This window comes from Grammomys surdaster, unplaced genomic scaffold, assembly GCF_004785775.1.
Source record: "Grammomys surdaster isolate TR1022 unplaced genomic scaffold, NIH_TR_1.0 125621, whole genome shotgun sequence".
NCBI classification, from domain to species: Eukaryota; Metazoa; Chordata; class Mammalia; order Rodentia; family Muridae; genus Grammomys; species Grammomys surdaster.
The window spans coordinates 1,158,582-1,184,972 of NW_021620462.1; the positions used below are offsets into that span (position 1 = coordinate 1,158,582).

Genomic DNA, 26,391 nt, shown 5'->3' on the forward strand with positions numbered 1-26,391 from the left:
ATGCTGCCTCCTCTATAAAGCCTTCAGCGCACTTGGAGGGTCTTTTGCCCAAGGGCACCCACAGTGTGTCTCATGTGACTGCAAGTGCAAATGCCATTGATTGCTGACTGTAAGCCATAGAGCTACATTAAACACTCAGAACATTGACTCAGGGTCTTCGAACGGCTATTGGGAATCGAAGTTGGTATAATTCTCTCTATGTGTGAGAAGATAAATCCAGAACGGAAACCTCAGACACAGCACCAAGGCCACACAGGGACGGAGAATGGATTCAGGCATTAGGCTGCAGAGCACACATTATATCCTTTAAAGCACTTGAGTTACAGCAGAATGGTTGACCTGTGTCATATATCCCAGAGAGAAAGCTTTGAGTGACTGTCCTGAATGAGGCCCAGAAAAGGGTGTTAAGTGGGCACAGGCTGAAAAATAAGACCAAGATTAAATAAAAACTCCAAGGGGCTGGAGACCTGGCTCAGTGGTTTAATGGAAGCACCTGCCATTCTTGCAGAGTACCTAGGTTCAGTTCCCAGAACCCATGTGAGGGTTTCCACCTGTCTATTACTCTGGTTCCAGGGGCTCTGACACCCTCTTCTGACTCTGAGGTTATCAGGCATGCAGATGGTACACACACACACACACACACACACACACACACACTACTCGTGCACATAAAGTCTTGAAATGAACAAACAAACCAAAGTAAGAACTCTAGTTTCAATTGCTCTGGGTGAAGGGATGGGCCCAGGGCCACATAGATGCAAACAAACAAACAAACAAACAAACAAAGCAAAAATAGAGAGGGCTTAAAGAAGGCAGTTGCAGATTTGAGGGAAAGGTGACAGGTCACAGGAACAGAGTCAAGATCTTGATACAAATGTGTGTTCTGGTTTAGGACCTCTGACATCCACGGGCTGAGAAGGTGGGAGATTCAATAGTTCCTGGTGGCAGGGCTAGGCGTGGAGAAGTGAGAGGAGAGGTTAGTCTCATAGAATTCGTAGCAATTGCATATAACCCATTCTTTACTTCACCTCTAGACTGCTTGCAACACCTAACTCAGTGTAAATGTTGTGCCAATAGTTGGTCTCTGTATATAGTTCAGAGTATATCGATGGTTTCCATGTTTAGAACAGAAGCAGCCATCCTAGACCCAACCACGCTAACCATGTCAGCAACTAGGTAGCATCTTGATCGGTGGTGAAAGCTGACTGTACAGGAACCCGGACTCAGCTATGTGTCAAGTAATGTCTAAGAAGTAGTCTGTGGTGCACGGATAAGACACCCCAAAAGAGAATGAGAGGCAGGCAGAAGAAAGAAAGAAGTCACCGAGGTGCTAATAATGTCTTTACACCCTCTTGTCTTGGTGTCTCAAACAGGACTTAGCACAACAGATACTAAACACCGCTCTGTCAAGGGAAGAATTAATGAATGAACGAATGCCTCTCACACCGTTGGCAGGATTATGCCCCTTGTTTTCTAGGACCCCGTCTGCCTCCAAAAAATGACATTAGCGAGGTGGTCCGCACGTGGGCGGCAGCAGCTAGTGGCACCTGGAGCGAAGATGGCCGGCTGCGCAAGCGCGTCCGCTGGAGGATGAAAGTTCGGGCTGCGAGGACAGTGACCACCTTCCTTAGCGGTCCCTGTAGAGCGCCTAGGGTGCGCTGGTTGGGAGAGGGCACGAGGAGGGAAATGGGTTCTATGTCTAGAGTCGGGCTAACGCTAGGGGGAAGCCAGCGGATCTTGGAGGTGAGAGAACCGCGGTGGAGCAGGACTCGGCCATCGCCTCTAAGAGACACCCCTCCGGGATAGGGATGAGAAGGAGAGCGCTTTGGAGAGAGAAGCCTGAAAATCCTACAGGCTGGTGGAATTTTTCATCTGGGACACTCCGGAGCCCAGGAGAGAGCAGGTGAGAGTACACAAAGGGTCCTCACGCTTAAGCTGCAGAATGACCGGCACACCCTGCAGGGTACTGACAACCAGAGCAGTGCCATCGGGCTGGGCGAGCGGTGAGCTGCCAGGGTCCATTCCTCTCCATAGAGGGTTGGTGCCAAGTACTGGAATCTGCAGACGCCTTTCTCTGCCGCAGGGTGGCAGAGTCCTGGGACAGACGGGCCCCACAGACCCGGAGGGGTGGCTCCTCCCCAGGACAGCAGGGAGGCCCCGCCGTGGGGGGCGGAGTTGTAGCCGCCCCCAATCCGGTGGGACCGCGCGGCCCCCTTTTAAGCTCGTGAAGCTTCTAGCTGCCTCACAATCTTTTCTCCCTCCAGTCTGTCTCCTTTTCACGCGATGGCTTCAGCGAAGACTTATGTGACCAAGTTCAAGTCCATCGTGATTTTGTTCTTCACCCCGATCCTGCTGCTGCCACTCATCATTCTGGTACCTGACAAGGTCAGTTGCGTTTCTGGGCAGCCTGGCAGAACCCGGGTGCCCAGTGCAATAACGGGCATGGAACCCGGGAATGCTGAGCTGGAACGCAGGGATTCCTCCGAGGGGACAAGCTCCCCTGGGGGGCGCGTGCTCAGAAGCTCCAGGCACCAGATAGGAGGTGCCCTGCACAGAATCCGAGGGACTCAGAGACCCTAAGGTGAACACGTCCTAGAGTGCACTGAGTTCAGGGCGCAAGAGCTGTCCAGGCAAACACGGAAACCTGGACGTTAGGACAGATCTGAACCACACAAACCCCTCGACAGGCTTAGCCTCTGACTCAAAATCTCCTCCCAGAGTGCACGACCAATGCTAGTCCAGCTCAAAGATAATGCCAGCAGAGACTCTGAGGGATGGGCTTTCCCTCTGTGCCTCTTCTCTAGGGAAGAGACATTCCCTAGCTGTAGATGCCTTCAGCCAGGGAACTATAGGAACAGAGTGTCACCTATGTGGATCCTGCCTTTGCCATAATCTGGCCTTGATTTTTGAAGCTCAGTTTCTCCATCTGTGATCTATATTTCTTTCTAGCCCTGAAACCAAGGAAGCCACTCTTGAGTCCAAATCCTGCTGCAGCCTGAAAGGCAGTTCGGGTACTGCCCACTGCCTGATGTGGCAGTGGCAGGAGACAGGACATGTTCCCAGAGCTCACGCCTTGGGTGGCATGGCACTGGGTTGCAGGGAAGCCGTGTCCCGTTCCCTGGCCTCTTGGTGCTCCTGGGAGGAAGGAGAGAATGAATGGCCTTGGCTTGCAGAGCAGAGGAGGGCGGGAGCCCTGGCCTGGCTCTGTTAAGCTGTGTGCAGCCAGTTTGGCGAGGGCAGAGCTCTTTGAAGCCTTTTGTGGCTGCTGGCTGCTCCTTCTTCCACTCCCTCTTTTAGTCCTTTCACTCTCAGCCCAGACAGGAAACCTTGCTCGGATCCTGCTTCCCCTCCACAGGCAGGTTTGAGAAACAGTGGCACTCTTCAGGGAAGGTTTTGAGAGGAAAGGGGTGTCCTCGGGTGGACTTCTATTCATTTCACATTGTGCCTTTCAGCAAGACCCTTTGCTCTCTTCTCTGGGCCCGGGTGCTTTGATGGTTACAATGGGGTGATTGGATTCTGGGAGTAAAAGGGGATCATTCTGGCTCCTAGGATGGGGGAAGGAAACATACTGAGCAGAGGCCCCACACGGCCAAGGAGAGCAGATCATCTGTGGCGGCTCTTCAGTTACCACTCTTAGTGAGCATCCAGAGATTTGGGACCATTCCTGTCTGTGGGAGGCATCCAGGTTAGGAAGCTGTGATTTTAGCTCTGCTGGTGGGGAGTGATGTTCCCTGGAATAATTATAGTTGCTCGATTGACCTTTCTGGTAGAGGACAGTATAACCAGGATCCCACTTTATCCCTGGCACATGCATGTGCGCATGCACTCGTATACACACACACTCAGAGAGAGAGAGAGAGAGAGAGAGAGAGAGAGAGAGAGAGACAGACAGACAGACAGACAGACAGACAGACAAAGGAGGAGTATAAATATTGTGAGCTAGGTTCCCAACTGGGGTGTATAAATATACATATATATGCCCTGGGAATGAAAATTTAGGGACTGGGAGGCCATAGTGAAGGTTCTTCCAAAAAGCAGTCTTTTTTATTTTTTTAACCTTCTCTCCAAGTGGACTGGAGGCTGGGGGCCTGGGTCATTGGTTTCCTATTCCCTCCTTCTGTCCCTCTTCTTGCTCACCACCAAAGAGTACCTTGCTTCCACTCATCATGCCACCTTCACTGGACAAGAAAATCCAGAGATACAGAACACTCCAGGACAGAGAAAGTCAGCTGGTCCTCAGGGGCAGCCACCTGTTCCCACCAGATGATGGCCCCCCAGCACACACTGGCCTCTGTGGTCCATGGCCCCTCTTCAGGCTTTGTTCTTCTCTTCCTCCTTGCTTGCTTCCTGGTCTCCCCTCTGATCCATTCTATCCTTTCTCTGAACCCTCCTCTGCTTCTAAAACTCATTTTAATAAAATGAGACGACTTTAATCATGTACCTTGTTAATCTTGTAAGAAATTCTTATTTTTCACAAGTCTAAAAGTATCAGATAAAATGAGGTACCATCAATGCCTTATTATTAATGTTTTAATGGACAGTTCTTCAAATATCAGACACACACACACACACACGGGGGTGGGGGGAGAGTTTTGCTTACTCCATTTTCATTATGAACCATATAAGGGCATTTTACTCAACACCGGTCTATATTTCCAGTTGTGGTTCTATCAGATTGTATCATATAATGATGTCATAGCCACATCACTCTGCCTTAGTTGACAATAAAGGACATACAGCTTAGAACGTGCCGCTTGCAGACCAGTGTGTGAGCACTCTTAGATGAACCCTCAGCCCTGGCTGATTACACTGTGTTTGGGGTGTGCCTTCTGATTACCTGTATATGCTGAGGGTAGGCCTTTAAACCACAGTGTCTACTTCCATCTCAGCTTCCAGTTCCTTTTCCAGACACAATCTCAGCTCCAGTGAAGTGCAGTAAATTTACTTAGACTTCATCATCTTCTCCCAGGTTGCGACTTCCTCCCTAGACATTAGTGTAGTGTGTGTGTGTGTGTGTGTGCCCGAATGCACGAGCATGTGTGAGCTTGCACATTTGGAGGTTAGAGATCAACATCAGGTATTGTTTCCTCAGCTGCCATCCAGCTGTTTGTTGAGACAGGATCTCTCAGTGGCCTGAATCTGGCCATACAGGCTGGCCTGGCCTGTCTCTACATTCTTAGTGCTGGTACAAGTGTATGTCACTGAACCCGGGTGTCTTCCTTTGTTCTAGAGATCAAGTGCAGGTCCCCATGCTTACAGGGTAAGACTTTCCTGACTGAGCTCTTTTTCCAGTCCCCTCCCCAGACTTTCCCAACATCCCATCTGCACTCTCCATGGATATGGTGGGAGTTTGTATTAGGGAGGGTCCAGTATGTTAATTGATTCCTCAGGGCTGAGACATCTCCTGGGCTTCCTGTTAGTGGGTGGACATGAGGAGTCAGTTAGCCTAGTGATCCATCCACTTCCAGGTCCTAGGACATCTACTGTCTGAGTTCTGTGAATAAAGGTTATTAAGGAGATTCTGGGTGTCACACATTCTGTATGGCCCCTCTGAACTCATCAGTTTACAGATGAAGATGGGAAAAGAGGAGCTAGGATTGGGAGCGGGAGAGACTCATTAATGACAATGCTTAGAATTGTTATAGCATGATGGTAGATGGTAGCATTATTACTTAAAATTTCTCTTTATTATCTGTGCCCCAAAGGAATCTCCTCTACCACCCATCCCTGGAGCTCACCTCAATGGTTTTCAACCAGTATTGATCCTATAGGAGATAAAGAGAAAGCTCACCTTTGCTCTCTGGCCATAGACTAATAAATGAGGGGGTGGAGGATCTACAGGTTCATTATTCACAGGAAATGTGAATAATCCTTCCCCACAAGCCATAGTGACTCCAAAGCTCAAAAGGGTGGGGAGCCTTGGAACTGTAGACATGTTTTAGGGAAATACAAAATGGTTTTTAGGGTAATTTAGAGAGGTTAAAGAAACAGTGGCCAGGGACAAAGTCCACTGGGTCTCCCAGAGTAGACAATGAAATGGTGTCTCCAATGGAGGGCAGTGGCATTTGACAATTGTGTCTAAGGTATGTTGACAATCTTTGCATTTTTGGCTGTCATGTGATCAGTAGCTTGGTTATTGTTTCAATGGTCTTACTTTGTAGTCTAAGCTGTCTCGAAGCTCAGCTCCCTATCTAGGCCAAGCTGACATCAGATGTGCAAAGATCTCCTACCTCAGCCTCTAGACGCTGAAATTACAGGCATGTGCTACCAAGCCTAACTCAGACTTCGGTCTTTTAGGAATATAACTCTTTGTTGTGACTAGAGAGAATGCCACTGGTGTCTACTGGGTGGAGGACGAGGATGATGCTGAGCACCCCACTGTTTAGAGACCAGTCCTCACAACAAGGATCTGTCTCCACCCCAGATGTCAGTGCACATGATTGGGAAACACTTCTTTAGTCAATAGGAAGGTGTCCTGGGATGTTTATGGGGTGCAATCTTTCTTTGAGAACATTTGTGTGTTTATTGTGGTGCTAGGACCACACAGAAGGAAAGAGGGAGGCAGGGAAAGGTTGGACTTAGGGACAACCTGGCTCTCCTTGACTGTCCTGAGCCTTGGAAAGCCACATTGCCCAGGAGCAGGACATAGCCTTCCCCATCACAGAGGCAGCTGCCTTGTTATGAAGTCGGTATGCAGAAGTGAAGCCTGCAGAGCCTCAGAACTGTCTCTTCAGTTTGCCAGGTGTGGCTATGTTATAATTCTCATGGCTGTCTACTGGTGCACAGATGTCATCCCAGTGGCTGTCACCTCCCTCCTGCCTGTCTTGCTCTTCCCACTTTTGAAGATTCTGGACTCCAAGCAGGTGAGTAAGCCGAGCAGGGGCTGGTGCCTTCCTGGTCCTCCCATGTACTTTCCTCCTTCCCTGAGTTCCTCTGAACTTCCGAGGCCTAGAGATAGCTATAGAAGTCCAGAAGTGGATCCCTAGAGGACAAGTATGGGGACATCACTCCAAGATGCCTTTGAAATCAGCATTTGGCTTGCTTAGCTATCTAGAGGACTTGGATAGCAGCTTTGGAGCCATGCCATATGTGATTGAGGACTTCTCTGATGGGACATCCTTATAACCCTTCAGGTATGTGTCCAATATATGAAGGACACCAACATGCTGTTCCTGGGCAGTCTCATTGTGGCCGTGGCTGTGGAGCGCTGGGAGCTTCATAAGAGAATTGCCCTGAGAATGCTGCTCTTTGTGGGGACCAAGCCTTCACGGTAAGCACATCTTTCTTTGGCTACATGGCTCACCAGGGGCCTCTGGAAGAAGAGAGTAGAGGGTGACAGATCAGGACATTTAAGGGGGGTGTGGAAGGGTGACCTCTGGGTAGGTTATAATGGTTCTGCGTAGGTCTTTGGGATTTAGGATAGGAGAGACTCTATGCAGGACAGTGATGATTTTCTAGATCTAAGTGGAAAGCTAAACTACCTACATTGGGGCTGCCCTGCTATACCCTGGGTCTTGCTAAGCCAAACTTCCCCGCTAAATTGGAATTTCCTAGATCTACAGTTGAGCTTGAGGACTCCTGCTGACCCAGCAGCCAGCAGTACAGACATCAGCAATGTTTGCAAGAAGAGGGGATAGCAGGCAATCTATACAGTTACTGCTTTTCATGTCTCTGACCAAATCCCTAAAAGGAACAACTTAAAGGAAAAAGGATTTGTTTCAACTTCTAGCTTTGGATGGTGGCCAGTCTGTGGTTGACTGGTCTTATATACCTGAGCAGAATATTATGGTGGCAGAAGTATGTGGTAGCAGGAATTCACCTACACCAGACAGTAAGTAAGAGAGGAGCCAAGAGCCAGGGGTGTGAGATTCACCCCTAAGGACACACCCCAATGACATACTTCCTTCAACTAGGCCCCACATCTTTTATTGTTTGAGAACTTCACATATGCATAAAATGTGTGGATTTTTTTTATCGAACCCACCTCATCCCCTCAATTCTTCTTCTGCTATCCACCACATGGCCTTTGGTGTAACTGTGACACAAATGTTACAGGAGTAACTAACCGCTTTCAGATTGGACTTAAGAACTTCTCTAAAAGATGGAACTCATGTCTAGTACCATTAATGGGGCCCCAGTCCCGTGGCTGGCTTGGTCATAGGTTCCACTTCCTTTGATTTACCACTTCCTGATAATGTCATCATATTATAAATCCTTTGAGGGGTTAATCTATCTGTTATGCCAGAGTCCTTAGGATCTCATGATCTGCCCTTCACAGCCACACTCGGAGTTGCACTTTCTGACTAGGTATATCTTAACAAGTTGACCATGAAAATTAGCTGTCACAAAGAGGAAGGAGGAAAGGGAAGAAGAGAAGAGAGAAACAAGAGCCAGTTAAACTGCCACACCACGTCAGAATACCTGGTCTCGAGTAGACAAGACGGGTGGCTCTAGCCCCTAGCTATGGCCCTGGAATGTGGCCAGTCGGGCATGAGGGACTCTGGCTTTCCTCTCTGCCCCTCCTCTGCAGGCTGATGCTGGGCTTTATGTTCGTCACGGCCTTCCTGTCTATGTGGATCAGCAACACCGCCTCCACAGCCATGATGATCCCCATTGTGGAGGCCATGCTGGAGCAAATGGTCTCCACCAATGCAGCTGTGGATGCCAGCCAGGGGACACTGGAGCTGCTGGACAAGGACAAGGCCAGCGAGTTACCAGGTGCACCCTGGCTTAGATTTTGCAGCCATGGTCTTCTCTACTGTTGCCAGATGCTATGGCTCCCTCTTCCCTCCCAGGCTCCTCGTGCCACTCCTTAAACATGCATAGAAGAAAAAAAATAGGGAAATAGTTTTGTTAGTATTACTATTCGTTATTACATAAAAGAAAGATCCTTTATTCAAGCTTAGAACATTAGCCAGAGATTATAGCTGGTCTCATGATAGAATGCTTTGAGTATTCATTTGATAATTCACTTAGCCATCTTTGAGCACCTGCTGGATGCTTCTCACCCTTGGTCCCAAGATAGAAAGCACTGAGTTATTAATTTGATAATTCATTCAGGCATCTCTGAGCACCTTCTGGATGCTTCTTATCCTTGCTACACTTATTTTCTTTGAGACTGGCTTCTCGGCTCTCCTTGAGCCGGCTACCGTTGCTCCATTCCTACAGGTCTTGGGGTCTGCTTCCTACTAGGCTCAGGACTCGGAAGATGCAGGATAGGGTCTGCTTCTCCCTCTGCCTAGTCCCTGTTATTCCCTAAGAGTCTACATGGGAGGACCTTTGGACCTGTACCTGGTTTCTAGGTCCTGGGTGAGGTCTGGGCAACATGGAGGTGACCAGGCACACTCTGGCCACTGACTCTTGTGGAGCCCAGTAGGATGACTGAAGTAGGGACCCTTACCCAAAGCACATGCTTCAGGATAAACCTTAGGGAGGTTGGCCAGCACAGCAACTCAGGAAGGAGGACCTCTCTAGGAGGAGAGCCATCTGAGGTAGACTGAGATATCCTTGGATACAAGGGAGCCTTAGAAACATTGAGTAGCCAGGAAATGGGTACATATGCCTTAAGTTTCTGGGCTTGGAAAGTATATTGAAGACCTCCAGGGAAGCCGTGGGAAGGGGTTGTGGGACGGTAGATGGGACCTGACTGTGATTTGGGGCTCCAGCTGAGGAATACATGTGCACCTGGCAAGGTGTGTGCCTGATCTCACATTAGCAGCATTATAAAGAGCTTTGAGTGGCTGGGTGGCTCTCAGGACTAACATAGCTAACAGCCCCGTGTCCACCACAGGAAGCCAGGTCGTATTTGAAGACCTCAGTGTGCAGAAGCAGGAAGATGAAGAAACAAAGAATATGTACAAGGCTATGAACCTGTGTGTGTGCTATGCAGCCAGCATTGGGGGTACTGCTACCTTGACCGGGACGGGACCCAACGTGGTGCTCCTGGGCCAGATGCAGGAGTGAGTCATGACTGTGCCTTCAGGAGACATCACCATGGGTTTCTGGGGCTAGGAGGTGCTTACTCGGTTCTCTTTTCCTCCTGTCTTGGCCTGGAGCCATCAGACTAACAAGGTGGGAGGATGGACCCATGTAGTCTCTATGTCCCAGCATCCCTGCACCCACTAAGAGTCTTCCCCGGGAACGGAGACATGACGTACTAGAGCTCATGCATGGACAGGATGGCTTTCTGACATGGGACGAGTTGAACTTCTTTCAGTGACTCAGGGTTTCTAGCTTAGGCAGGGAGTGTGGATTGGACTCTGAGTTAACATCATAAGAAATGGCAGTGCAATCACTGGCAAACGGCAGTGGGTTGAATTCACAGAAAACAGACATTTCTAAAAAAGCCCTTACCAGCTCACTGACATTGTCTGATAATGGCCATGATCCTTTGATTTTTCAGGGTCTACAGATGGCACAGACAAGTAGGGTTGGGCCACTAATTGTCGTGGAGTCTCCGTCACATAGTCTCACTAATTGGAGGCCTCCAGTGCACTATAAGCGTAGCCTAGAAGCGTCTGCCCAGCTTTGACTGAAAGGGGACACAGGCTGTGAGGATCCCGGGTCCAAGCTCTGCCTTGTGCTGGATGTGCTTGGAAAAGCATGGAGGAGAGAGAAGTCGAGGCCCCGCCACAGGCTTTTCATGGTCTGCTGAGGGTGCCAGATACAGGGAGTTTCAGGCAGTCTAGTAAATACATGTGTTAATTGAAGCATGTGCAAATTATCATGGTAAGGAACAAAAAGGAGGCGGTCCCTCTTTTGTGTAGACAAGAGCTTTGGACAGGTGTGGGGGGGCAGCTGGCACTGGGGCTGGGAGTTGTAAAGGACAGAGTGGCAGACAGAGCAACAGCCAGCTCATCAGGTCAGAACCCTGAGGTTCAAAAACATAGTCCTTGACATGTTTTCTGTGATCACAACCCTAGAGCTTTCCCTTTAAGTTCGACTGCAAAAAGAGACTTGCGTAGGCTGAGTTGGGGAAATTCTGGGAGGTATTTGACGTCTTTGCACTAGACAGGGCTAAAAGGCAGCTTAGGGAGGAGAGCAAGGCTTGGAGACCATCTTCCAGTCCCTCTCTGGGAAATGTCCACAGGGATGTCCCCCACAGAAACACACAGAGTGAGTTTTCAGAGGCACCTATGAACTCCCCTTAAGCTGTCAGCCAGACCGTGTGCATGTGTGGCAAAGGCATACTTTTCTAGAGGCCCGGGCCGGACTTAGACATTCTGCATGGTCTCTATTCACAGAAAGAAAATGCCCCTTCATTCACCCTTCAGTCTTATCTCTTGCTGAGGCCATGTTCTGGGGTCCCCAACAATAATGAACTGTGGTGTCTGGACCCCAGGTTTACGTGGCCTGCAGTTAGACCTGTCTGTCAGAGTTCACCTGCCTAACCTGCACCCCACAGCTCAGGATGGCGGTGGAGGTACAGACCAACATTTCTCCTTTCAGATTGTTTCCTGAGAGTAAAGATGTCATGAACTTTGCATCTTGGTTTGGATTTGCCTTCCCCACCATGCTGTTGATGCTAGTGATAGCCTGGCTGTGGCTCCTGTGTCTTTACATGAGACCCAAGTAAGTGTGGACTGCTCTTAGGCTGGTATCTGATGGTCTCAGACACCCTGCACCAAGCCCTCAGCCCTGGGCCAGTCTACAGAGTTCTTGCACAGGGCTCTATGTTTCTCCAGCCTGACCTGCTGGCTTATACTCCCAGTCTTATCATGGCTGGAGGCTTGCTGTATCTTTGTGTGTATTGTTCCAGCCCAGACAGAGATTTCCTACCTTTCACCTGCTCACCTCCCCAGCACTGAAAGCTTGCTCAAGGGCTGCCCTTTTTCCCAGCTTTCCCTGTCCTCTAGTTCACCACCGAATAACGCACTTCCCTGAGCCACCACTGGGTGTATGCCTTGGCACCTATCCTTGTGTCCCAATGACACCCCTTGGCTGTGAACCAGGCCACCCTGACTCCTCCATGTCTTCTGTCTCAGAGAGAAAGAGCAAGTGTGCCATCTATGTGGTTCAAGGCAACTGAAGAGTAGCCTGTCCCCAAATGCCAAGCCAACATGCCTGGACACATTGCCACTTGGTCATGTGGGTCTAGTAGGCCAGGTCACAGTGATCCTCTTGATACTGTCCAAGTTAGTGTCAAGCTCAGACCTTCACCGAGCTCCTGTGGTGTTCCCTGCAACATGCCAGGCCTGGAGAGTTTACCTGCCCATTCCCAGCACACTGTCAAGCTCACCCAGAGTCACCTTTGAGGCAGCCAGACTTTGGACAGAAACTATGATGTGGGGCCAACAAATAGTTTTGGTTTGTTTGTTTATTCATTTGGGTTTTTTGTTTTGTTTTGTTTTTGTTTTTTTAAGACAGGGTTCCTCTGTGTAGCCCTGGCTGTCCTGGAACTTAATCTGTAGATCAGGCTGGCCCCAAACACACAGATACACCTGCCCCTTCCTTCCCAAGTGCTGGAACTAAAGGCATACACCACTACCACCACCACCACCACCTGGCTAAGGTATTGTTTTAAAAGTCACAAATTTACCAGTGGCGCGAAGGTGACTGTGCTGCACTGGGAGGGAATGCTGTTGGTAGGAACCACCAGGGAGCTTGAACCCAGAAAAAGATGGGTGTGAATGACCCCAGGCAAGAGACTTGGTAGAGAAGGCAAAAGGCCTAGGAACCTGTGACTTCATTGGGGGATGGGGCATTTTTTAAAAAAATTCATTTTCTTCTGAAAGAAGAACTATTTTTATGAAATTATACTATAAAATTTGCTACACCCATTCAAAGCAATAACAACAGCACTTACCAGCATCAGGCAGGGCTCCCCCCCCACTGTGCCCAGACATTCCCAAGCCCCCTACCCCTAATGCCCTATTCCCATCCTCTCCACTGCAAAAGGAAGCATTCTCTTCACTCAGCTTCTGGAATATGCACCAGGACTGAAGTCCTGCTGTTCACTCATACCTACCCAGTGGTATGCTCCTTTGAACCCTCTGCAGGTTGACATCTGTGTTGCCTCATGAGGCAGTAGACATTGCAGTGATTATCAGGTGTGGTGGTACAAGCCTATAATCCCAGCCCTTCAGGAGCCTAAGGTAGGAGAATCAAGAGTTCCAGGCTAGCCTGCACCTTGTCTCAAAAAATAAAAGCACAGGGCCAGCAATGGTACAGGGGGTCAGCAGATAAAGGGAGTTGCTGCCAAACCTGATGATCTGAGTTTGATTCCCCAATACCCACATGGTGAGAGCACAAATTGTCCTCTGTCCTCCACAGTTGCACTATAGCATGTGCATAAACACACACACACACACACATACACACACACATACACACACACACATGCACACACACACGTACGTGCAAGAAAAACAAACAAACAAAACTCTACTCACTGTTTCCCAGGCTCCCTTGCATCCAAGGATATCTCAGTCTACCTCAGATGGCTTTACCCCAAGAGCTATGAGTGTGGCCCAGTAGTAGAGCACTTCCATACTACAAGGCTCAGGATTCTGTCACCAGCACAGCCAGAAGAAAAGGACAGGAGACATGTTGCATGCCAAACACTATTTTAAGCACTATACATTTATGAGTTAATCTTCACGACAACCTGTGAAGTAAGAGCTAGTATAGTTATTGCTAATTTACAGATAAGATAGCTAGAGAGGTTATATGGCTCGTAACACATTGTACAGCATGGATGTGGTAGGCCCGAGGTTGGAGTCTAGTCAGTCAGCTCCAGAACACATGCCAAGGGTTGCTATCCTGTTGTTAGGAGGATTCCCTATGGCCTTGGATGTCCATAAAACCCTAAGGTCAAGCATGCAGACAGAGCTGGCTGAACAACAAGAGTATTAGGACACCATCAGCCACCCAGCTAGTAGGTGACAGGGACACGAGGGGCGTGAAAGCTTAGCTGACAGCCCCAGATATGGTTCACTCACCTCTGCCCAGCTTCACTATTCTTGTGAACCATGGGAATTCTGAACAGCATTTACCATGAATATATTGGGACTTCTAGCTGCAGGAAAAGGAGGAGCGTGGCTTTCTTCTACCCCAGTCCTCCTTGGCATGGCACTGTGACGCAGACACCAAGTGCAGCGTGGCTCATAGGTAGCCTAGTTTCCATTCCAGATTCTCAAGGTAGAGAATGGTTCTGGGAGAAATAGGAGCACGCCCAGAACATACAGAACCTGGTGATCTCCCATGCATATCTGGCCTCTTGGACCAGGTTGGGTAAAACCAAGAATCATGTTTCCTAGCCACAGGAGGAACCTCTACTGTTCCTTGTGTCCTGATTTTTCTTAAGATTCTCACTTGTAGCAGAACCAAACCATGACAAAAAACCTGTTTTGCTTGAACTTGTGGGTAGTCACAGACTTTCACCCAGACCACTAAGAATGATGTGGCATAACTGTCTTTCACTCAAGCATCCTGACCAGGCTCAGCTGAAAACAGGACAAGTGTTCTTTCTGAGAGTTCTTCCTGTCCGGTGCCATGGTGAGGTATTTGTGGACCCAGAGCTCTCTCTGTCTCTGTAGGTCTGTAACATATCCAGTTCACTGTGATGCACCATAATGAAGGCCATTCCTTGTCAGGACACTGTGGTCCCTAATGGAACTCCAGGACATCCACAGGATCCACTTGCCTGTCTCATGGGCCACCAGATAAAATGAACCCAGAGGAGAAGTTGCTCAGTAAAACTGAGCAAGGTTCAGTGGGTTTGGTGTTACTACCATGGTGGCCAGCATCATAAGACTGATTATCACACTTTACCCCAGAGTCCGTGCTATCAGGAATGGTAGCACCAGCTAGGCCCAGGCTTCTCACTGCCTGTTCCATGCCAGGCAGCTAGAAATACCAAGGGCATCCATTATCCTGGAAATCAGGAGTCCCCAGAACAGGTCTGAAGTCTCTAAGATGGCAAGTCTCTTCAAAGCACAGACTCTGGAGCCAGTGATGACAAAGAGGTCCCATTCATGACAGCAGAGCCATTCCTTAGTTTATCATGGAGGTCTTGGTTGACTGTAGACATAAAATTCTCACTGCTTCCCCGATCCTGAAGTACACCAAGTTCTGATGTCCTGGTGACCTTGGCAGCCATGTCATTGACACCGAAATTGCCACACTGCCCTCAAAGGTGGATCACATTCAGCACTGCTGTGGGAACCAACCCTTTTCATCAGTACAGCCCTTCTATGACTTTTATGGTGAGCCTCAAAAGAGTTCTGGAGGTGAGCTCTCTGTGGACAATGACCTTGCTCCACTGTTTGAGGCCAGCAGAGTGGGACATATATGTGACATATTCTCTGCATTGACGCCTGCATTTTATTCATTAGTAGCTCCAGTTACCCAGTCACCTTCCCCCATAAATCCCCCTCCTTCCTACCACTTCGAGCCAACACCAACTGAGGGAAGACCATGTAAGCCATCCTGGCATGCCTATCTTCCAGTGGCACACCCTGAAGGGACCAACCCAAAGTAGAGCCTAGGCTGGCTTCTTTCCTGTCCCAGCCATAGATGCTGCCTACTCTACATCTCCTGAGCCCTTAATCTTATACCTTTGGGCCCTGGGAATTCAGCCCCTGACTGGCCAGTTCTGTCAGGGATCTCTGCTTTCTCCTTCTATTCTCCTGAACCATGAGTGATAGGAGTGAGATTCCAGCACTTTGGAAGGCAGCTCCAGGCTGTGATGGGAAAGTTTGGGGATCATGGGTAGATGGTATGAGTCCAGATCATGAAGGCTCTAGAACTTCCCATAGCCTTCTTCCTGGGGACCCTGGAGCACAGTCTTTCTTTGCTCATGGCTACGTCAACTCTGCTGATGAATGCAATTATGGTGTTCTACCCTCCCACCCCCCAGTCATTCCATCTACCTTGGCCTTCTCTTATCCTTACATGGTCTAGTTTAAAAAAAACTTGCATCTGCTGTGGGAGAAAGAAGAGGGACACCGAGAAGATTGCCTTCAAGGTGCTGAATGAGGAGTACAGGAAGCTGGGACCCTTGAGCTACGCTGAATGCAACGTGCTCTTTTGTTTCATCCTGCTGATCATCCTGTGGTTCTCCCGAGACCCTGGCTTCATGCCTGGCTGGCTGTCCGTCGCCTGGATCGAGGGAAAAACCAAGTAAGTTGATGCGGAGAAAAGCCTTAGTTTAGGATAATGCTGCCTAATTGTCAGTGTTGTCAGCAACAGGCAGCAAGAGGAAGGTACAACTTGGGCCTGTGTTCTGGAGCTAGGCTTTAGAGGAACATCTCATTCTGTTGGCTTTGGGGTGCATTTGTTTTCTATCAGTCTTCAGGATGAAACTGTGGGTGCATTTGTTCTTGTGGCTCCTTCATGTCCCCTAGAGGGCTGAACCAAGATTGTTTATTGGGCAGAGAGTAGACTCTATAGAGCCCTGGTTTCTGCCTTCTTCCTTTCTTAAGAACCTATCCGAGATACAACTCCATTACTTAGAAACCTAGTGGGGCTGGGGAGCATGTATGTGGATTCCCTCCTGCCTCTGTTAGGGAGACATACAAGAAATGACTATCCTAGTAAAGGCAGAAGATGTGGGTGAGGAAGTAGCTGTCTGCAACTGGCTACTCCATCTTGGTTACTTAGCTTAGCACCAGAGTCCTTGACTGAATCCAGAAGTCTAAATCTCATGGTTGAGAAACCATGACGTTCACCCATGGAGCAGTATAGCCGGATGGGGGCGGTACTGAGATTCTGTGTGTGTGTGTGTGGTGGGGGGGTTGAGGGTGGGAGAGTTCACCCAAAGTTGGACGCCAAAAATTTCAGGGTATTAGTTACAGCCAAGACCAGCCTTTGGGGCTTCTGGTTTTCATACCTCACAAAGCCCGTTTCTTCCCAAAGGAGCATTTAGACACGGAGCTGTGGGTTGGGGCAAATTTGTTGTATGACTATCACCGAGTTCCTATATATGCTTCTCTATCAGGCATATCACAGATGCCACGGTGGCCATGTTTGTGGCCATTTTGCTTTTCATCGTACCTTCACAAAAGCCCAAGTTCAACTTCAGTAGCCAGACTGAGGAAGGTAAGGACTCTCTCATGGCTTTTTGACCATCATAACTGGGGTCCCAAGAGCAAAGGACCAAAGGAACGGAATGGCTCCTGGGTCTAGGGGGCCAAGATTTCTGTCCTACTGAACAGGACTGCCACATTACAAAGTCTAGGGAAATGGAGATTTGTTAAGATACTTGTGTTATCCTCTAGATGGTGCAGTCTCTCTTCTTGTATTTAAACATCTAAAATATATATCATAACAAGTATAGGTGTTTCAAATACTCCAAAATGCTGTCAATATTTTCTCTCCCTTTCCTGTTTTTGTAATATGCATTCACACTATAAAGTTTGCCATCCAAGCACACACAGTCTGAACCCTGACCCTCATTGTTTAGCATATTACTTTGAGTCTGGGTTTCACTACAAACATTCCCACTACACTATAGCTGCCAAATTGACCTCTGATACTTCCTCATACAGGGGTCCTATATCCACCCTGCTAGGGAGTATTTTGACATTTTGAATTTTTCTCTAAAATAATTTAAAATCAAACCCTCCCCCATATTGTGTATGTTTCTATGAGCCATGGTGCATGTGCGGTGGTCAGAGAATAACTCTTGAGGGTTGTTTCTCTTCTTTCAACCATGGGGGTTCCAGGGATTGAACTCAGGTCGTCAGGCCTGGTAAGAAGTACTTTTTCTCCCTAATCTGTCCCCTGAACTTTTCATGATTACAAGTTAAATAATCTGGATATAGCTTTTTCTTCAAAGGTGCTTCTTTATGCTAAATGTCATTGTCATGGTAAAAGAATACAGATGTGTTAAAACATCTAAATAGTTTTTAAAGTATATGACCAAATAGCTTTTCTGAAAAGATGGTTTTGACTTTCTAGGCCCTCCCTCAGCCAACCATATAGCCAAATCTTCCCCAGAAAAGGGTACAGTGATTATTGAGAATTTTAGCTCATATGCAGGTATATACTGATACCTCATTATCTTTATTGGCTTATCTTTCCTGATTATGTCTATTACTTTCTAAGGTATGTACACACACATGTACATGTGTGTGCTTTTTCTCCACAGAAAGAAAAACTCCGTTCTACCCCCCAGCACTGCTGGATTGGAAAGTCACCCAAGAGAAAGTGCCCTGGGGCATCGTGCTGCTCCTGGGAGGAGGCTTTGCTATGGCAAAAGGATGTGAGGTACTTGTCCAGCTCTAGGTAGCCCTGGAATTCCACTCCCCCACTCACATTCCCTCCCTGGGTGTGTGCCTCTACCACGGAGCTGCGTATACTTTAAGCAGGGGACTTGGTGTTGTGTGGCTGCGGACGCTGCAGCCTTGATGAATCCTAGGCATTCAACATGGAGGACTTTTGAGTTCTTACAAATATTCTCACCATGTCCTTTGGATCCTCTACTTGCTGAACTTTTTGTTGACATGGTTTCAGGATTTCAAAACTTTTCTCTAGCTAAGAACTTAGCAGCATAGGAGAAGATCAGCTTTTAAGAGAAAATGCAATTCAACTATCTCCTCAGCCAAAGAGGCTGAATTAGTTTGGGGCTGCTATCTATCATCGTCCGTCTCCCTCAGCCCATCCCTCTAACTCCCTCTAGCTCTTCTTTCTCATTCTTTCCCACCCTCCCCCCTTCCTTCCTTCCTTCCCTTGCCTGCCTCCCATCCCACTCATTCACCTTTTCTTCCTTCTTTCTTTTCTTCTTTCTATTTTCTTCTTAATTCTTCCTTCCATCCTATGTATCTATTCTACCCATGTCCTCATCCACCTAACACATCCAGACATCTTTCCACCCATCCAGGAATGTGATGTAACAGATAGACTTGGTCTGTATTGTGTTTACAGTTTTTACAGTTTCCCAAGCATCTTGGACACTGTGAATACATACATGCTATTTCTTTAGTGCTAGGGATCAAGCTCACATAAAACACTATACCACTGAACCATATCCCTAACCTAATGTATAGATTATATATTTATATAATTTAATATGCATTTCAGATGAACAAATCCACCAGTCACCCTTCTTTCTATCATTCATCTACCCACCAATTCCTTTCCCCATGTAGCATTTTCTTTTACTTATCAAACATTCTAGTATGTTCCTAATGATAGGCCAGGCACAGAAGTTACAGAAGACACTGAGACATAGTATCTATTTTTGAAGACTTCACAGTCTAGAGACCAGGGTGTGTCTATAAAAGCCTTTTGAGAGAAAGTGAGATAAGATCAAATAGGTACCTAGTTAAGGCAATGAAGTTGTAGAAGCCAGCAGAAGCCAGCGTTCTAAGATCTGCTTTAAGGATAGCGTGCATGGCCTTGGACCTGAAGGCAAAAGAAAGCAGCCAGGAGTGACTTGGTCAGATACATACTTGAAAACAGTCATCCTATTGTCTTGAGTGGTGGTCTGAGGCTAGCAGGGGTAGAGAAGAACCAGTGGGCTCCCTGGTTTCTTCTTCATTTGTCTCACAATATGCTCCTTTCCCAGGCTCTGTCCTTAGCCTTTTGTCTGTCCACCTTCTGCTCTTTTCCTGCTATCTCAGCGCTCCAAGACTAAATCCTCAATTTCTGTCCCAGATCACTCCTCTAAGCCTTAAGAATGTGGAAGACTAAGGGGGAGAAGGTGGAAAAGCCACCTAGGGTGACTTGTGACTGACAAGGTGCCAGAAATGAGCAGATTAGAAACCCTTCAGGATGACTCCCAGCAGCTGTGAAGGGTTCATCAGCTAGATATCCCAGAGGAAGAGGCAGATTTGGGACTGAAGAAGAGGAACCTGGACTGGGACATGTTGAACCTGATGTGCTCACAGGACATTTGGACAAACACTTCCAGATGACTTCTGATGTTTGAATCTAGTTAATAGGTCAGCTGAGCCACAAGCAGAGTTGTAGGAGGAAAAGGAGGAAGAAGAAGAGGAGGAGGAAGAGGAGGAGGAGGAAGAGGAAGAGGAGGAGGGGGGGAAGAGGAGGAGGAAGAAGAAGAGGAAGAGGAAGAAGAGGAGGAGGGAAAGGGGCAGGGAGGGAGAGGAAGAGGAAGGAGAAAAATTTTATCTATGTACAAGAAAGGCAATTAGAAATGGAGTGGACTGAGCTCCCTGGACCCTGGAGGAACTGTAAGCCAGGAGCCCTGAAATGATGGTCTCTGTGCTTCCTAGACTTCAGGGCTCTCCGAGTGGATGGCAAGACAGATGGAGCCCTTGAGCTCAGTGAGACCTGCTGTCATTACCTTGATCTTATCCTGTCTTGTTGCAATGACCACAGAGTGCACAAGTAATGTGGCCACTACCACCTTGTTCCTGCCTATCTTTGCCTCCATGGTAAGTAACACTTCTGGGGAAGGGAATAACATTTTGTGGGAAGTTGTGAACCCATGGCCATTTCCTGAGTCTCTAGAGAAGCTGTAAAATTCAGATCCAGAGCCTCACCAGACTTGAAGAGCAGGATGTGGCTCTGGCTCTAATATGGACTTGTGTACACTGGTCCTGAGGCCCTCCTTCACTGCTTGGTCCACTCTCCTTTGTATTTCCCCATCGCTTTCCAAAGCATCAGATGTGGACCAGGTGCTTAAACTTTATTGCATCAGTGGGCCAGATGGTTTGGGTGGAGGAGGCAGTATGGTTGCAGGTTCAAGGTCTATATGATCTACAGGGTGAGTTCAAGTTAGTGACGCCTTGTCTCAAAAACAAAAATAAAAAAGACTAAGCTCTTGTCTGACATATGCAAGGCCCTGGGTTCAATCACCAGCACCACACACACCACAGCACACTCACACAAAGCAACAGCCACACAACTATTATATTAATCTAACTATCTAGGTTATTTTTCAAGATGGTGGGAGGAAGGCATATGTCACTGATTGAGACTACAGAATGAAGCCCAGGGGATAAGGGGACTTGAGAATGGGAGGACTGGACAGGTCTTTCCAGCAGGGTAGGGAAAGGGCATGCCTGAAGACTTCTCAGAGAAGAGAGGGATCACTGGGATCTGAGACAGAAAATGGAGGTGGTGAAGGAAAGGCTGTCAAATGTTGATTCCAGTGTTTTACGGGCAAGCTCAACTGTGAGCTGGGAACTGAGGAGGAAGCAAAGCCTGTAGGGCAATCAGCTGTCATCTGTTCTTACGTTCCTCTGTCACACATCAAAGATAGTACTGACCTCAGGGGGTTCAGGAAGTGCCAGAAGACCTGAGCCCCTCCTAGAAGTGTGATGAGACTCCTAAGACATACATGGGCCACAGAGAACCTGAACGAGGAAGCCACCGAAGTCTACCCTGAAGAGGAACAGGAAAAGGCTATCATTAGTCTCAGCTCAGAGTCAGACTCAGAAAAGATCTAAGCCTAGTGCTGAAGTTGATAAATTTCCATCCAAGCAGCATGGAGCATCCAGTTTTTTAAAAAATCAAACCTGAGAGGTTTTTTTTCTTTTCCCCGGGAAGATAGAAGTGTTTAAAATAGAAAGGTAGCTGTCTCCTTCCTTGAGCAGGCTGCTCAGGGTTAAGGAAGTGGAAAAGGAAAATGTAGAGGAGGAGAAGAAAGAGGAAGAAGAGGAAGAGGAGAAGAAAGAGGGGGAGGAGAAAGAGGAGGAGGAGGAAGGGGAGGAGGAGGAGGAGGGAGAGGAAGAAGACAGGTGGAGGAGGACAGGGAGGAGAGGGAGCAAGAATGGGGAGCAGGGTCTTTTGGTGCTGGGCACACAATGGAGATGCTCCTCTCCTGAGCAAAGTCTGGCTTTGTCATCTTCTGTGACCCCTGTGAGCACAAATAGCCCCAGGTGGGCAAATACAAGCTTTAATCTAAGGAGGTAGCTGGCGCCTTTGAAAATAAGCTCTGCTATGGGACTGGAAAGATAGATCAGCGATTAAGAGCACTAGCTGCTCTTCCAGAGGACCCAGGTTCGATTCCCAGCACCCACTTGGAGGCTAACAACCGTCTGTAACTCCAGTCTCAGGAGCCTACCACCCTCTTCTGGCCTCCTCAGACACCACACACACATGATGCACAGCCATACATTCAGGTAAACACTCAGAAAAAGAAGGCTCTTCTCGAGCCAAAATCAGTCTTTGAGTAAAATTGCCCAGAACTACCATTAAGGCCCTCCACACTCCCGCCTGGACACCCACATGAGGAAAGCAAACCGTGAGTGGTACTGTATGAATACAGCATCCAGTGGTTGCTGACCATTGCATCAGTTTCCTGCATTTTGATGTCAAATTGTTACAGTGAGATCTCTGCAGACATGTTCACACATGGAAGCCATGCATGATAAAGAGTCTCTTTGACAGCGATTTTGATTATGTTATTCATGGACTCACTAAATACATAATGAATATCTACTCTGTGCTATTAGATGTAGCAGGAGTTTAATACATAGAGTGAAGAAGGTGGACATCAGATTCTCAACACGAAGGGGAAGCATTTGCACGTAAGGAGTGTCTCCAATTGTGTAGGCTGCCTCTGTCCGTGACAAAGCAGGCAGATGGTTCACAGTACATTTTAATATTTAGTGCAATCTACAAGTCTACTATGGCTTCTGGCTCACAGTAAGTGCCTCCCCAGAAGACATATGGAATAAATTGGAGACAAAAAGGCCTCCAGGGGAGGTAACTCTGAGCTCGGCCTTCTGTGGTCAGTAGTCATCATGCAGAGAAGCGCAGTGCAAAGGGACTAGACACAGATGTGAAGGTTGGACTGTAACCCAGGTCTTAGGGAATGATGCTGAAGTATGGCTTGGGAACTTCTGTGTGGTGTGTCTCTCCAGGCTCGTTCCATCGGCATCCATCCACTGTATGTCATGATTCCCTGTACCCTGAGTGCATCACTTGCCTTCATGTTGCCTGTGGCCACCCCACCGAATGCCATCGTTTTTGCCTATGGACACCTCAAAGTTATTGACATGGTAACAGCCCCTTTTATTTTCACCTATTAGATGATGGTGCTATCGGTACAAGGAATGTCCCATATATGAATGATGTGTGACTTTCAAAAGGGTGTCATATGGGGCTGGGGCAGTGGCTCAGTTGGTAAAGAGCTTGCTGTGGAAACATGATGCCCTAAGTTGGTGTTCTCTGCACTCACACTAAAAGCCAGACATGGCTGTGGCGGAAACAGATGTATCTTGGGCTCCTTGGCCGGTCAGTATAGCTGAATCAGTGGGCTTCAGGTTCAAGGGGAGACTGTCTCAGAAAGCTTAAGCAATGGCTCCAGAGGTTAAGAGCACTCACTGTTCTTACAGGGGACCCGGGTTCCATTCCCCAGCACCCATACTGTGGCTTACATCCATCCACAACTCTTCAGGGACCAGGCACACACATTGTACACATACACACATGCAGACAAAACACTCATACATATAAAGTAAATCTAAGAAATATTTAAAGGCAGAGAATTATAGAGGAAGATACTCAATACCAGCTGCTGGGTCACAGACATGCGAACATGAGTGAGCACACCTGCATACACACAAGGAGAGGATGACAGAGGATGTCATGGGATCTGAGAGCACCACAGGATACCTAAGCCTATAGCTATCATTCTTGTCTACGGTGCATCTCTTCTTGGTTATTGAAATGATCTCATATGTCATATGGCGTCTGTTCCCGTGAAGATGCTAGAAACCCCTATCTGGAGAAACCTTCATAGGCCCCAGGGAAGTCCTGGCTGAACACTTGGAAGGGATGGAATGGGGTCTTCACATGGCAGCCGAATCATAACTAGCAAGAACCCCGAGGACATCCAGGAGGAGCACAGTAGTCAGATAGGCTTGTGGGATAACTGAAGACGGGACACAGAATGGGGAGCCCATTTTCTTGGGAGTCAGTGACACCTTGGAAGCAAACACAATCACAGGCATAGCTTTTCAAAACAGGTTTGACTTTCTCACCTCTGATAGGGGAAGGAGAACCCTGTGGCTCTGGGTTGGGAATGAGCTGAGTAGGTAAGAGGGGGACGCCAGACTTGTCCTCACCTTATCCAGTCAATTATTAATGATCTCAGAGCCTCTACCAGGGCACTCTGGGGGTTCCCCCTGCATATTTTCATTATGTACCTGGATCCCAGAAACCACACCTTGCTGATTTGATTCTGAGCCCCAGCAAAAAGTCCTTGCTGGGTTGTTGGAGTTCATTACAAGGTGGGTGGCAGAAAGATCTATGGGAGGGTCACGAGAAGTGGTGGATGTCTTACATCAGCTCTCAGAAGTCACTTTCCAACATCATACTGGGTGTAGAGAACCTATCTGTGCTAGCTCCTTCCCAAGAATTCCTTCAGCAAGAGTGACACTCGATTTGCTTTGTCTGGAGATGAGAGGAGTCCAGAGTGCAGGAACACAAGGCCCAGCCAAGACCTGAGTTGCTGACTGATCCTGTTTTTATTCCCTAGATGAAAACAGGACTCATAATGAACTTCATTGGAATTGCATCTGTGTTTCTGTCAGTCAACACCTGGGGACGAGCTGTGTTTAACTTGGATAATTTCCCTGACTGGGCAAATTCATCAAGTATTAACACTTAGGAAGAGCCACAAGAGCGCAAGCATGCCCCCCAACCCTTTTGAGGACTATGAACCTTCTGGCACACCTTGCACAGAGCACTGGGTGCTCATACCCCAGTGTGATCCAATGATGTCAACACCCCAAGAAGATCTAGCCTACTAGCCACCTCTTCCTCCAGGCTCAGATTCAGAGATGGCAATGGGTGATGGGAAGATAGGCTCAGAAGGGAAAGGACCCCCTTTGAGAGGTCATGAGGTCCATCTTTCCTAGGACTCTTCCATCTCTCCTGGGGCAGGCAGGAAACAGAGGGACCAGGGCTCCAATCCTGTACCCATGTGGCTTTGAAAGACTACTGGTTCCGTGCTGGGCTCTAGTTCTCACATACCTGTTCTCACAGTCTCCACACGGGGATTGGATCACCAGGCTGAGAGCCCAGGCTTTGCACCTCTTTTGGATGTCTCCAGATCATCATCTCTATCACCACGAAGGAACTTCCCATCCAGGACAGAACTCTGATCTTGAACACTTCCCTCTGCCAGAGTGAGAGTGGGCATCACAACCCCTGAAGACTTGGACTCTACATGGTGCCATCACCAACCACTGAGCAACCTGAGGTGCTGACATCATGGCACTTCTGCTCGCCCTTGACTGACCTGTCCCCTACTTGCCTCATTTCATATCAATTAACAGTTTGAGCCTCCTTCCCAGCTCCCCAGTGAGCCTCCTTCAACTACTAGATCCGCCCCCCGCCCCTGGCTGAGGCTCTCCAGAAAAACCCCTGTTTTTCCAGGGGTCCAGCTCAGTTTGATTATTCTGGGAATGCTCATCCTGCCAGCCTGGTGCAGCTGGGATCACATTTCAAGGATGGACAATGGTGTCTCTTTGGGGGATGATGTTAAAGTGGGATACCTAAGTCTTCCCTTGGCTAGATCCAGAGCAGATTCAGCAGCTCATTTCCAAGGGCTGGGCCACTGCACAGTTTGTCTGTCCTGTTGGTCTCTTGAGCTCCCTTGCTGGCTGTGCATTGTGGCTAGGCCTGGTGGCAACAGAGCATGGCTGAGAATGAGCGGTGCTTGTTGGTGTCTGAGCAGACAGACCCTACCAGAGTAAACTGACTGAGCAGAGTGTCTATAGGAACCTGTAGGACTGCTCACATGAAAGGGAGACAGGAGAGGAAGCTCTCCGTTGTCCTTCAGTGATGCTCTCTTCTTTGCTTAATTTGCTCTGGAAAGAAGATGGCTGAGTAGATAAGGCCCATGGGTGTCATTTTTTCTCTGGGAAGAAGACAGTATGGAGACCCAAGGAGTCCCCATCAAAGACCAAGTATGTGTCTGGCTCCTTGGATGACTCCTGACCACACTGTTAAAGGCTTGCTCTTGTCAAATGCTCTGTCTGCTATGGAAAGTTCCAGTGTGCTGTCTGGTCTGTGATTTCATGCCTTGTGAAGGAGACAGAGGAAGGCAGATGAATAAACAGTTGCTCTCTGTCCACCTCCTGGGTGCCCAGCCTTCCTGGACCCAGGGAATTTACTAGTTATCATATTCCAAATTTGCGGCTACCCTGTGAGACGGCCAGCATTAGGATCCTCACTCATCCTTGAAGAAAACCAAAGCTCAGAGTATCCAAGGGATGAATTCTAGGTCCAGTTAGTGACAGTTTTGGATCTCATAAAAACAGGCCTCTGCTTTTCTCCTTCTTCTACCCATGAAGGGCTTTGGTCTTATTGAGCTGATAGGGAGAGGTAGGTGGCTAAGAGCCAGCCTACCTTAAGGTCCTGCTTACCCAGGGAAGATCTCTGAACATGAGACCTTCCTTGCTGGTCCCTCTGAGATGAGCTCAGGACAGTGCTGAAGCAGACAGAACTTGTCCTTTTCCTCAGACTCTT

The 26,391-nt window shown here is 48.2% G+C and overlaps 1 protein-coding gene across 1 annotated transcript; it reads left to right on the forward strand.

The window, feature by feature from the left end:
• Nucleotides 1–2,200: 2,200 nt before the first annotated feature.
• Nucleotides 2,201–25,996, forward strand: Slc13a5 (solute carrier family 13 member 5). Its single transcript, XM_028787279.1, has 12 exons — nucleotides 2,201–2,385; nucleotides 6,735–6,863; nucleotides 7,134–7,270; nucleotides 8,531–8,718; nucleotides 9,791–9,959; nucleotides 11,449–11,571; nucleotides 15,904–16,122; nucleotides 16,940–17,040; nucleotides 18,092–18,210; nucleotides 20,178–20,339; nucleotides 22,776–22,913; nucleotides 24,395–25,996. Exons 1-12 carry the CDS (start codon nucleotides 2,284–2,286, stop codon nucleotides 24,524–24,526), a joined length of 1,719 nt encoding a protein of 572 aa, XP_028643112.1. The 5' UTR covers nucleotides 2,201–2,283; the 3' UTR covers nucleotides 24,527–25,996.
• Nucleotides 25,997–26,391: the final 395 nt, after the last annotated feature.